The following is a 13,286-nucleotide window of genomic DNA, read 5'->3' as shown; positions in this document are numbered from 1 at the left end:
AATACCGTCCCCTGCTGACCGGGAGGATTCAGGAGAGTGGTCCCAACATCTAAAACAGGTTCAATACCGCCCCCTGCTGACCGGGAGTGTGAGGAGGATTCAGGAGAGTGGTCCCAACATCTAAAACAGGTTCAATACCGCCCCCTGCTGACCGGGAGTGTGAGGAGGATTCAGGAGAGTGGTCCCAACATCTAAAACAGGTTCAATACCGCCCCCTGTTGACCGGGAGGATTCAGGAGAGTGGTCCCAACATCTAAAACAGGTTCAATACCGCCCCCTGCTGACCGGGAGGATTCAGGAGAGTGGTCCCGACATGTAAAACAGGTTCAATACTGCCCCCTGCTGACCGGGAGTGTGAGGAGGATTCAGGAGAGTGGTCCCGACATCTAAAACAGGTTCAATACCGCCCCCTGCTGACCGGGAGGATTCAGGAGAGTGGTCCCGACATCTAAAACAGGTTCAATACCGCCCCCTGCTGATCGGGAGGATTCAGGAGAGTGGTCCCAACATCTAAAACAGGTTCAATACTGCCCCCTGCTGACGGGAGGATTCAGGAGAGTGGCCCCAACATCTAAAACAGGTTCAATACCGCCCCCTGCTGACCGGGAGGATTCAGGAGAGTGGTCCCAACATCTAAAACAGGTTCAATACTGCCCCCTGCTGACCGGGAGGATTCAGGACATCACACACAAAATGCTGGTGGAACACAGCAGGCCAGGCAGCATCTATAGGGAGAAGCACTGTTGACGTTTCGGGCCGAGACCCTTTGTCAGGACTGACTGAAAGGAAAGATAGTAAGAGATTTGAAAGTGGGAGGGGGAGGGGGAAATGCGGAATGATAGGAGAAGACCGGAGGGGGTGGGATGAAGCTAAGAGCTGGAAAGGTGATTGGCGAAAGTGATACAGAGCTGGAGAAGGGAAAGGATCATGGGATGGGAGGCCTCAGGAGAAAGGGGGGGGGGGGAGCACCAGAGGGAGATGGAGAACAGGCAGAGTGATGGGCAGAGAGAGAATAAAAAAGGGAGCAGGGAGGAAAAAAACCCAAGAAGGGGAGAAGGGGCATTAACGGAAGTTAGAGAAATCAATATTTGTGCCATCAGGTTGGAGGCTACCCAGCCGGTATATAAGGTGTTGTTACTCCAACCTGAGTTTGGATTCATCTTGACAGTAGAGGAGGCCATGGATAGACATATCAGAATGGGAATGGGACGTGGAATTAAAATGTGTGGCCACTGGGAGATCCTGCTTTCTCTGGCGGACAGAGCGTAGGTGTTCAGCGAAACGGTCTCCCAGTCTGCGTCCGGTCTCACCAATATATAAAAGGCCACACCGGGAGCACCGGACGCAGTATACCACACCAGCCCACTCACAGGTGAAATGTCGCCTCACCTGGAAGGACTGTCTGGGGCCCTGAATGGTGGTGAGGGAGGAAGTGTAAGGGCAGGTGTAGGACTTGTTCCGCTTGCCAGGAGGGAGATCGGTGGGAAGGGATGGGGGGGGGGGGGGAACGAGTGGACAAGGGAGTCGTGTAGGGAGCGATCCCTGCGGAAAGCAGAAAGCGGTTAAGTACCTTGCTCAAGGGTACAACACACTGCCTCAGCCGAGGCTCGAACTAGCGACCTTCAGATCACTAGACCGTCACCTTAACCACTTGGCCACGCGCCAACTACATGATAAAATAGATCGTTTCCTCAAATCCTAACAAATCTGCTGGAATTCTTTGAAGCTTGTTAGCAGGGTTGACAAGGGAGAATCGGTTGTATATTTGGACTTTCAGAAGGCCTTTGACAAGGTGCCACACGTGAGGCTGCCTGACAAGCTACTAGCTCACGGTGTTACGGGGAGGATTCGAGCGCGGATAACGCAGTGGCTGACTGGCGGGAGGCAAAGGGAGCCTTCTCTGGCTGACTGTCGGTGTTCAACAGGGGTCTGAGTGGGGACCAGTTCTTCTTACGTTAAACGCCAGTGGTTTGGATGCCCTTGTGGCAAAGTTTGCGAGTGGTACCAAGGTAGGTGGAGGGCCAGGTAGTACTGAGGAAGCAGGGAGGCGACAGAAGGAATTAGACAGATTGGGAGGGTGGGTGAAGAAGGGGCAGATGGAATACAGTGTCGGGGGGGTGAATGGTCATGCAGTTTGGTAGAAGTGAAAAATCTGAGGTGCGAAAGGAATTGGGAGTCCTCGTGCAGGATTCCCTAAAGGTTAATTTGCAGGTTGAGACTGTGGCAAATGCAATGTTTGCATTCAGTTCACGAGGGCTGGAATATAAACAATGGGATGTAACGTTGAGGCTTCATACAGCACTGGTGGGGCCTCACTTGGAGTATTGTGAGCAGGTTTGGGCCCCTTACCTTAGGAAAGGACGCGCTGAAACTGGAGAGGGTTCAAAGGAGGGTCACGGAAATGATTCCAGGATTGAACGGCTTGTCGTGTGTCATGTGAGGAGCGTTCGATGGCTCCGGGCCTGTTTTGACTAGAATTCAGGAGAGTGAGGGGTGACCTCACTGAAACCTTCTGAATGGTGAAAGGCCTCGATAGAGTGGATGGGGAGAGGATGTTTCCTATAGTGGGGGAGTCTAGGACCAGAGGGCACAGATAGAGTGGATGTGGAGAGGATGTTTCCTATAGTGGGGGAGTCTAGGACCAGAGGACACAGATAGAGTGGATGTGGAGAGGATGTTTCCTATAGTGGGGGAGTCTAGGACCAGAGGGCACAGATAGAGTGGGTGTGGAGAGGATGTTTCCTGTAGTGGGGGAGTCTAGGACCAGAGGGCACAGATAGAGTGGGTGTGGAGAGGATGTTTCCTGTAGTGGGGGAGTCTAGGACCAGAGGACACAGATAGAGTGGGTGTGGAGAGGATGTTTCCTATAGTGGGGGAGTCTAGGACCAGAGGGCACAGATAGAGTGGATGTGGAGAGGATGTTTCCTACAGTGGGGGAGTCTAGGACCAGAGGGCACAGATAGAGTGGGTGTGGAGAGGATGTTTCCTGTAGTGGGGGAGTCTAGGACCAGAGGGCACAGATAGAGTGGGTGTGGAGAGGATGTTTCCTGTAGTGGGGGAGTCTAGGACCAGAGGACACAGATAGAGTGGGTGTGGAGAGGATGTTTCCTATAGTGGGGGAGTCTAGGACCAGAGGGCACAGATAGAGTGGGTGTGGAGAGGATGTTTCCTGTAGTGGGGGAGTCTAGGACCAGAGGGCACAGATAGAGTGAATGTGGAGAGGATGTTTCCTATAGTGGGGGAGTCTAGGACCAGAGGACACAGATAGAGTAGGTGTGGAGAGGATGTTTCCTATAGTGGGGGAGTCTAGGACCAGAGGACACAGATAGAGTGGGTGTGGAGAGGATGTTTCCTGTAGTGGGGGAGTCTAGGACCAGAGGGCACAGATAGAGTGGGTGTGGAGAGGATGTTTCCTACAGTGGGGGAGTCTAGGACCAGAGGGCACAGATAGAGTGGATGAGGAGAGGATGTTTCCTATAGTGGGGGAGTCTAGGACCAGAGGGCACAGATAGAGTGGATGAGGAGAGGATGTTTCCTATAGTGGGGGAGTCTAGGACCAGAGGGCACAGATAGAGTGGGTGTGGAGAGGATGTTTCCTATAGTGGGGGAGTCTAGGACCAGAGGACACAGATAGAGTGGGTGTGGAGAGGATGTTTCCTATAGTGGGGGAGTCTAGGACCAGAGGACACAGATAGAGTGGATGTGGAGAGGATGTTTCCTATAGTGGGTGAGTCTAGGACCAGAGGGCACAGATAGAGTGGATGTGGAGAGGATGTTTCCTATAGTGGGTGAGTCTAGGACCAGAGGGCACAGATAGAGTGGATGTGGAGAGGATGTTTCCTATAGTGGGGGAGTCTAGGACCAGAGGGCACAGATAGAGTGGATGTGGAGAGGATGTTTCCTATAGTGGGGGAGTCTAGGACCAGAGGGCACAGATAGAGTGGATGTGGAGAGGATGTTTCCTATAGTGGGGGAGTCTAGGACCAGAGGGCACAGATAGAGTGGATGTGGAGAGGATGTTTCCTATAGTGGGGGAGTCTAGGACCAGAGGACACAGATAGAGTGGATGTGGAGAGGATGTTTCCTATAGTGGGGGAGTCTGGGACCAGAGGACACAGATAGAGTGGATGTGGAGAGGATGTTTCCTATAGTGGGGGAGTCTAGGACCAGAGGGCACAGATAGAGTGGATGTGGAGAGGATGTTTCCTATAGTGGGGGAGTCTAGGACCAGAGGACACAGATAGAGTGGATGTGGAGAGGATGTTTCCTACAGTGGGGGAGTCGAGGACCAGAGGACACAGATAGAGTGGATGTGGAGAGGATGTTTCCTACAGTGGGGGAGTCGAGGACCAGAGGACACAGATAGAGTGGATGTGGAGAGGATGTTTCCTACAGTGGGGGAGTCTAGGACCAGAGGACACAGATAGAGTGGATGTGGAGAGGATGTTTCCTATAGTGGGGGAGTCTAGGACCAGAGGACACAGCCTCAGGATAGAGGGGCATCCTTTTCGAACGGAGATGAGGAGGAATTCCTTTCGCCCGAGGGTGGTGAATCTGTGGAATTTGTTGCTACGAGCAGCCGTGGAGGTCGGGTCAGTGGGCGTATTTAAGGCAGAGGTTTGTGACTTATGATTTAAGATTTATGAGTGGTCAGGGTTCCGGGGAGAAGGCAGGAGACTGGGGGCTGAGGGGAAGAATGGATCAGGCGCGATGAAATGGCCGACCAGACTCGATGGGCCGAGTGGTCTTAAGGTCTAGGAAGTCACCTGTCTAATCTCCGCCTCTGTGTAGTTGCCTGCTTGTGAGAAACTGTGCCGCCATTAAAGCTGACGGCACGTCGGCTCCTGGTCCAAACGAACTGACGCCTTCCTCTGCTCCGCAGAACCCCAACTTACTGAATAAAGCACAAAACAGCTGTCCCATGTATTGCAAGGAGACCCCCAGGAGCCTCGAGCAGCAGCTGCAGGAACACAGGTGAGGAGCGTCCCCGAGCGGGGCCCCAGCCCTGGCGTCCGGAGGGGTCGGCATGCCCCTCCCTGTGGAACGCCGGGGTCCCCCACCCACGGTCGACGGGATAATCCGTCCTTGTGGACTCTCCCGTGATTAGGCCCAGGGTCGCCCGCGGCCGGGAGGCGCCTGTCCAACTTAAACCCGGCCGCCAACGTATCGGAATGTCCAGGCCCGGAGGCGTCACGGCCGGCGTGGGGGTGGTGGGGGGGGTCGACTCCACGAGGGGTCTCTTCCCTGAGTGGGTTTCCTCCGGGTGCTCCGGTTTCCTCCCGCGGTCCGAAGGCGTAGCGGCCGGTGGGTTAGTTGGTCCGTTGTGGTTAGGCCGGGGGTGGGTCTCTGGGCCGGAAGGGCCTGCTCTGTGCGGCATCGAGCCCCCGGCAAAAGGCTGCTAACCCGCGGGGGGAAGGGGCGCGCGGAGTGGGGCAAGTCTGTGCGGCTGGACCTTATCCTGTGTTCTCTCCCCTCCTCCCTCACCCCCCCCCTCTCCACTTCAGGCTGCAGCAGAAACGCCTGTTCCTCCAGAAGCAGTCCCAGCTCCAGGCCTACTTCAACCAGATGCAGATCGCCGAGGGCGCCTACCCGCAGCAGATGCCCGGCCCTCACCCGGACGTCCAGCCGCCGTTCGGCCTGCCGCAGCCCGCCAGCCCGGCCCTGGCGCCCGCGGAGCAGATGCGCTGCGACCCCTTCCTGCGCCAACACTACGAGCTGCAGCTCCCCCCGCAGGCCCCGGCCCACCTGGAGAGGCAGCTGCGGTTTCCGTACCCGCCCTGCCACGTGGTCGGGGCCACGGCGCCCGAGCCGGGCTACCCGGAACAGTGCCCCTACGCTCTCAACCAAACGCAGCCGGCCGCCGCGCCCCTGCCCGACAACCAGGCCGGCGAAGCTGCCCCTGACTCGCCGGAGACCTACAAGGACGTAGCGATCCCGGAAATGCCGGGTCTCTTTGACTGCGAGATGATGGAGACTGTCGATCCCCAACACGGGGGCTACGTCCTGGTGAACTGACCTCGCCGAGAAGGAAGGGATGACCGGAAGAGAAATTTCGTTTGTACATTTCGAGATATCACTAAACCTGACGACGTTTTTTTTCCTTCTTAAAGCGTGGCTGGGGGGTGGGGCGGGGGGTGCAGTGGAGGTCTGCTGCGCGGGAACTGGCTGACTCGTAGGAGCGATCGTCGTGGGGGTTCTGTCGGGCCTCGAGAAGGAAGAGAGAGGCCGGAGAGGCGGACCTTATCGGAACGCGCTCCCAAAGCTGGGGGGGGTTGCGGACAAACGCAGCGGAACAACGAGCACGCGACTCGACATAGGACGCGGCGCACGACGGGTTGTATCGGTTCCGCCAGGGGAAAAAAAAAAGAAGCAATACATTAAGCGAGAAAACTTTGAGCTCGAGAGCTGGGAAATTCACAGAAAAATTTATGATCTCACCGTCCCAACTGAGAATCCTCCACCCAACAACCGCGTACCTCCCGTTGACCGTCGACCAATGCAATCTGTCTGGGGTGGCTGGCGTGTGTGCTTAACTGCGTTAAGTTGTGACCCCCCCCACCCCCCACCACCACCAGCACCACCCACCCCCAGAAACCGAGTAGCGGAACTCGCTTATCGTACTCCGAGGTAACCCGTCCCAGATCGCCGAGGAGAGAGAGAGAGAAATGAAACTGCTTGACTCATACATTTCACACGCCAGAGGATATTGCTAGATTACTGTTAAAACACCTTAGGGTAGAAAGTTCTAACAAATCTTTTGAAAAGCTCCTCCTTCCGGGGGGGGGGGGAGGTGGGGGAGTATTTTAAGTCTACACGCCTCTGGATTCAGAAGGAGGTAATTTGACGTGTTAGTACTCGTTCAGTGTTTGCTTTCGAGGAATAATTCATTGTAATTTTGGATTTCAAACATGAGTTGCTGGTTGCTAATTAAAGACATTGTACTCTTCGCCTAGGGTTTTTTAGAAGTTCCATGAGAAATAAGCTTTCCAGACAGAAACTGTCGCGTGAGGTGTGATGTGCTGTGCCTTTTTCCCTTTCCCACCCCCCCCCCCCCACCCCCCACCCGGCTTCCTTTAATTTAAACGTAAACAGCGACACATTTCTGGAAGGAAGTCTTGGCAAGACCATGCCCCCAGCTATACCGGCAAGTTAACCAAAGTCACTTCAGAGCCGATCCCTGGGGTTCCACCGTGTGGAGCCCGGGGCTCTGTCTCGCTCTGCGTTCAGACTGACCTGTGTGTAAAGAGTAAAAAGCAATATTTATTAAGTGTTTTCAAGAGATGATTGTATACCGAGATGGCTGTTTTCCCTGTACTGTCGGAATAACGTCTCCCCGTTTTCCCTCTTGCTCCATTGTACGCAAGGTCAGGGTAGTTCAAGTCCAACCTCCTTACCATTCGATAACGTGTACAATGTTCCTCTGGACCGAGGTGTCGTGGGGTCGTAGAAAAGTACAGCGCAGAAAACAGGCCCTTTGGCCCACCTACCCCGTGCTGGAACCGTTTAAGCTGCCCGCTCCCATCGACCCGCACCGGGACCACACCCCTCCCATCTGTGTACCTTGTCCAAACTTCTCTTAAACGTCGAAATCGAGCTGGCAGCTCGTTCCACGCTCCCACCGCCCTCCGAGTGAAGAGGTTTCCCCTCATGTTCCCCTGAAGCTTTTCACCTTTCACCCTTAACCCATGACCCCTAGCTGTTGTCCCACCCAGCCTCAGTGGGAAAAGCCTGCTTGCATTTACCCTATCAATACCCCTCATAATTTTATATACCTCTATCAAATCTCCTCTCAATCTTCTACCCTCCGAGGAACGAAGTCCCAACCTATTCAGTCTTTCCTTATAACTCCGGTCCTTCAGACCCGGTCACATCCTCGTAAGTTTGCTCTGTACCCTTTCAACCTTATTTACCTCGTTCCTGTAGGTAGGTGCACGTCACTGTTCATATATAACTTACACACACACACACACTCACACTCACACTCACACACACACTCACACACACACACTCACACTCACACACACACACACTCACACCCACTCACACTCACACACACACACACACACACACTCACACACCCACACACACTCACACCCACTCACACTCACACACATACTCACACACACACACTCACTCACACAGACACACACACACACTCGCACACACACTCACACACGCACTCACGCACACTCACACTCACACACGCACTCACGCGCACTCACACTCACACACACTCACACACACACTCACACACATACTCACACACACGCTCACACACGCACTCACGCACACACACACGCACTCACACACACACGCACACACACACGCACTCACGCACACACACACCACACACACACACACATCTTACCACAAATAAATTAACAAATAATTAGGTGCATTTACAAGTTAATAAGTAAACAGTATAATGCTACTGGCGCTCCATACGTGATTAAATTAATTTGCAAAGCCACCTGGCCCGGAAATAGCTGAAGTCTGTAGGATTTGGTGGGTACACAGACCTTTGAAGCTGCCAATTTTGTAGATTCAGTTGGCATCGACTTCCCATTCCACCATGAAATGTCAACACTGTGGAATTTGCAGTCTTAACTCATCGCACCTCAGCCTCCTGCCCTCCTATTTCGAGCGCGAGATCTTCGAGCCCGCTTCCCCGAGCAGGCAGGCCGGCCGGCGGGTCCGTGCGGCCGCTGGGGGTGGCTGGTGCCGGTGTGGTGTTCCCGAGGGCCGGCCGGTCGACAGCACCGGGCGCCCTCGGTTCACCCAGAAGCCCAGTCAGCGACTCGTCTTCTCCCCCTCGGCGCTCCTGGTCCCACTTCCGACGGCTTTCCCGGGCCGTCGGCGCGTCCCATTTGTGAATGATACCGCGTCCTGCCTCCACCGCCACGCCCTGACATCTCAAGCCCAGCTGCGACTCCAGAGTGGGGACGGTTTCAAAGCGTGGCTTTCTAGATCACGCTTGGAATGTCCTACTGAGACACGGCCCAAGGGGGACGACCCTCGGTGATGCTGGTCCCACAGGTTCCCTGTCCCAAGCCCTCTGCCACATCCGATGGAGCATCTTAAATAAAAATACGTCACCAATGCCCCCCCACCGTAATGTTTTCTCAAGGTGTGTCACTGCCGCTGAATTTAATTTCTGGTTTTTCGGTCAGGAAAAGAATCTCCTCACGCCCCAGTAGCTGTGACACTGCAGACCCTCCGAGAATGACGAAGTTTGTCCTTGACTTGACGAGCCAGGCGTGTGGAGGGGCACAATGCACGAGACGCTGGGGTAGGATCGGGTTCTAATATACCCATGGGGCGTATTGAACACGGCAGACCGATGATGAGACAGTGACTGGGGTGTCTGTGTCTGATTGTGACTGGGGTGAATTTTTGTCTAACAGAGAGTGGGGAGACATTTTGCCTGACAGACACTGGGGTGTCTGTGTCTGATAGTGACTGGGGTGAATTTTTGTCTAAACAGAGAGTGGGGTAACATTTTGCCTGACAGACACTGGGGTGTCTGTGTCTGACAGTGACTGGGGTGAATTTTTGTCTAAAAGTGACTGGGGAGACATTTTGCCTGACAGAGACTGAGGTGTCTGTGTCTGACAGTGACTGGGGTGAATTTTTGTCTAAAAGTGACTGGGGTGACATTTTGCCTGACAGAGACTGGGGTGTCTGTGTCTGATAGTGACTGGGGTGAATTTTTGTCTAAACAGAGAGTGGGGTGGCATTTTGCCTGACAGACACTGGGGTGTCTGTGTCTGATAGTGACTGGGGTGAATTTTTGTCTAAACAGAGAGTGGGGTAACATTTTGCCTGACAGCGACTGGGGTGTCTGTGTCTGATAGTGACTGGGGTGAATTTTTGTCTAACAGAGAGTGGGGAGACATTTTGCCTGACAGAGACTGGGGTGTCTGTGTCTGATAGTGACTGGGGTGAATTTTTGTCTAACAGAGAGTGGGGAGACATTTTGCCTGACAGAGACTGGGGTGTCTGTGTCTGACAGTGACTGGTGTGAATTTTTGTCTAAACAGAGAGTGGGGAGACATTTTGCCTGACAGAGACTAGGGTGTCTATGTCTGACAGTGACTGGTGTGAATTTTTGTCTAAACAGAGTGGGGAGACATTTTGCCTGACAGAGACTGGGGTGTCTGTGTCTGACAGTGACTGGGGTGAATTTTTGTCTAACAGTGACTGGGGTGTCTGTGTCTGATAGTGACTGGGGTGAATTTTTGTCTAACAGTGACTGGGGTGTCTGTGTCTGATAGTGACTGGGGTGAATTTTTGTCTAAACAGAGAGTGGGGTGGCATTTTGCCTGACAGACACTGGGGTGTCTGTGTCTGATAGTGACTGGGGTGAATTTTTGTCTAACAGAGAGTGGGGAGACATTTTGCCTGACAGAGACTGGGGTGTCTGTGTCTGATAGTGACTGGGGTGAATTTTTGTCTAAACAGAGAGTGGGGTAACATTTTGCCTGACAGACACTGGGGTGTCTGTGTCTGATAGTGACTGGGGTGAATTTTTGTCTAAACAGAGAGTGGGGTAACATTTTGCCTGACAGACACTGGGGTGTCTGTGTCTGATAGTGACTGGGGTGAATTTTTGTCTAAACAGAGAGTGGGGTAACATTTTGCCTGACAGACACTGGGGTGTCTGTGTCTGATAGTGACTGGGGTGAATTTTTGTCTAACAGAGAGTGGGGAGACATTTTGCCTGACAGAGACTGGGGTGTCTGTGTCTGACAATGACTGGGGTGAATTTTTGTCTAAACAGAGTGGGGTGGCATTTTGCCTGACAGCGACTGGGGTGTCTGTGTCTGATAGTGACTGGGGTGAATTTTTGTCTAACAGAGAGTGGGGTGACATTTTGCCTGACAGAGACTGGGGTGTCTGTGTCTGACAGTGACTGGTGTGAATTTTTGTCTAAACAGAGAGTGGGGAGACATTTTGCCTGACAGAGACTAGGGTGTCTGTGTCTGACAGTGACTGGGGTGAATTTTTGTCTGAACAGAGAGTGGGGTGACATTTTGCCTGACAGCGACTGGGGTGAATTTTTGTCTAAAAGTGACTGGGGTGGAATTTTGCCTGACAGAGACTAGGGTGTCTGTGTCCGACAGAGAGTGGGGTGACATTTTGCCTTGGCAGCGACTGGGGTGAATTTTTGTCTAACAGTGAACGGCCTCTAACCCCTAACCCCTCTCAGCCGCCTGACGTTAAGAGCCGTTCGGTGGAAGGGGATCTTTTTCTCCCACCTCCCCTAACCGGTAGCCAGTAGCTTAGACCGAACCCGTCCCGTCCCCCCCCGCACCCCCCAAACCGCCTCCTCTTCCTCCCCCACCTCACTGCCCAGGGAGCGCGCAGCAAGTGCAGAACAACGCGGTTCCACGGGCGTGTCCGGAGACTCTCGGCTTCTTCCTCGGCCAGGGTCAATAGTCCCGCCCCGGCCATCACTGCTTTCGTGAAACCATTGAGCTATATAGCCTGCTAGGGTCTGTAATCTGAATTTGCCGTAGGGAGTGTTTTTACCTTTGTAATCTTTTAATACAACAAATACTTTGAAGAGACTTTGGTGCAATGTATAAAGTTAAGGTGGTGACGGAGATATAAGTGCAATATGTGTGGACATGTAGAATGCGTTCTGTTAATAGCCGATGCACTACTGTGTATGCTCTTGATGTGTGAGGGGAAAAACAAAAGCTGCTTTTTTACGATTTGGTAATTAAACAATAGTGTTGTTTCTACAGTAACGAAATGTCATACACCTAATGGACCTTTTGAAGAAACCAATCGTCTATGGTTACATTGAGAAAATCTGTGTACTATACTGGTGCGACACTGCCTTCTGTTTGGTCTGTCAGTGTAACTCGCAAGGAGAGAGCCTGGCAGTCCTCGGTACCTCAAGAGCAACGTGTTTTTTTTTGTATGACAATGAGAAATTACGGAAGTGACTCTCTTTTTTTCTTTTGGAACTATTTGGCAGACGTCCGTGCCAGAACCGTGTGGAGAAGATGCTGCTGAGATTTACGGTAGTTTGACAAGCAATCTTTGTACTGTTAACCAAAGGATAATTTAAATCGGTAACTCCGAGGATCTAAGGAAATGCAGTTCATGTATTGGTCCGAATTCCAGTTTGATTGAAGAATAAATCAAGGTTGTAGTGTTTGAGCAATAACCCAAGGTGTGTGTTTTGTCTGACGGGACGCAGCGGAGTTTGTATTTCTGACCCGGCTTTCAGTTTGGTCCACGCTACAGCTCCTGAATTTCAAATGGGAGGTCACGTTTATTGTCCTGCTGCCTGTATGCACAACCAGAGGGAACGATGTTCCTCCGGGCCATGCCGTGCCCGGAAACGTACATCACACACAGCGCAGAAATATTACCATGTCCGGGGCACCACTCTTTGTATCAGCCACATAGAACACAGAACACGTCTCACAGATCTTCTTGTCTTCGAATATGCTCCTCGTCTATCATCAATGTCTATTGTCTTCACGTTCAAATATCCCTCCGTTTCCATCTTCAAATATTCCCCTCGTCTGTCATCCATATCCCTCTGTCTATTCCCTTCACATTCAAATATTCCTCCATTTTCACCTCCAAATATCCCTCTATTAACATCTTCAAATATCCTCCCCCCACCTATCATCCACTCGATAGGTTTCAATGAAATCCTCCTCACCCATCACCCCCCCCCCCCACCCCCACCCTCGCCTTTACTCTTCTGAGTTCCATGGACCGCAGGCCCCGAGCCCTCAAAGGCTCGGCTGTGTGCTTCATCGATCGATTTGACCCCGGAGGGTGCAACACCTCACACCTGCCCGCATTAAACTCCATCTGCCACTGCTCTGCCCGTATCTGTGACTGCTCCTCACCTCACGGTATTCTGTGATCGGCCTTTGCATTGCCCATAACTCCAACAATCTTGTTGTCAGTGGGAGACTTGCTAACTCACCCAAATCTACATTTTCATTGATATTTATATCTATCTCTCTCTCTCTCGTTATCTCTCTCTATCTCTACACGCGCGCGCGCACACACACACACCCACCCCCCCACCCCCGTACCAATCCTTTGAAGGACACCCCTGGCTACGGACCTCCAGCCAGAGTAACACCCTACTCCCCGATTTCCAAGAATGAGTCGGTTCCAACTCAAACTTGCAATACCACCCTGGATCCCAAGCATTTCTAAACTTCTGAATGAACGTACTATGGGGAACCTTGTCACGTGCCTTAGTAAAGCCCATGAGATAGCCTTACCCTCAACAGGGACGTTTTGTC

General features: G+C 52.8%; 1 protein-coding gene across 1 annotated transcript in view; it reads left to right on the top strand.

Annotated features, from left to right (window-relative positions):
- The window catches only part of LOC140716714 (serine/threonine-protein kinase SIK2-like), a 65,609-nt gene extending 53,431 nt beyond the window's left edge, over window positions 1-12,178 (top strand). The window contains exons 8-9 of the mRNA XM_073029525.1: window positions 4,883-4,974; window positions 5,505-12,178. Of these exons, the coding sequence (XP_072885626.1) occupies window positions 4,883-4,974; window positions 5,505-6,015 (603 nt within the window). The 3' untranslated portion in view covers window positions 6,016-12,178. The remainder of the gene's footprint in view (window positions 1-4,882; window positions 4,975-5,504) is intronic.
- Window positions 12,179-13,286: the final 1,108 nt, after the last annotated feature.

The sequence above is a fragment of the Hemitrygon akajei genome, chromosome 26, assembly GCF_048418815.1.
Source record: "Hemitrygon akajei chromosome 26, sHemAka1.3, whole genome shotgun sequence".
NCBI classification, from domain to species: Eukaryota; Metazoa; Chordata; class Chondrichthyes; order Myliobatiformes; family Dasyatidae; genus Hemitrygon; species Hemitrygon akajei.
Note: the sequence above shows the minus strand (reverse complement) of the source record. Positions and strands in the feature narration are given on the sequence as shown.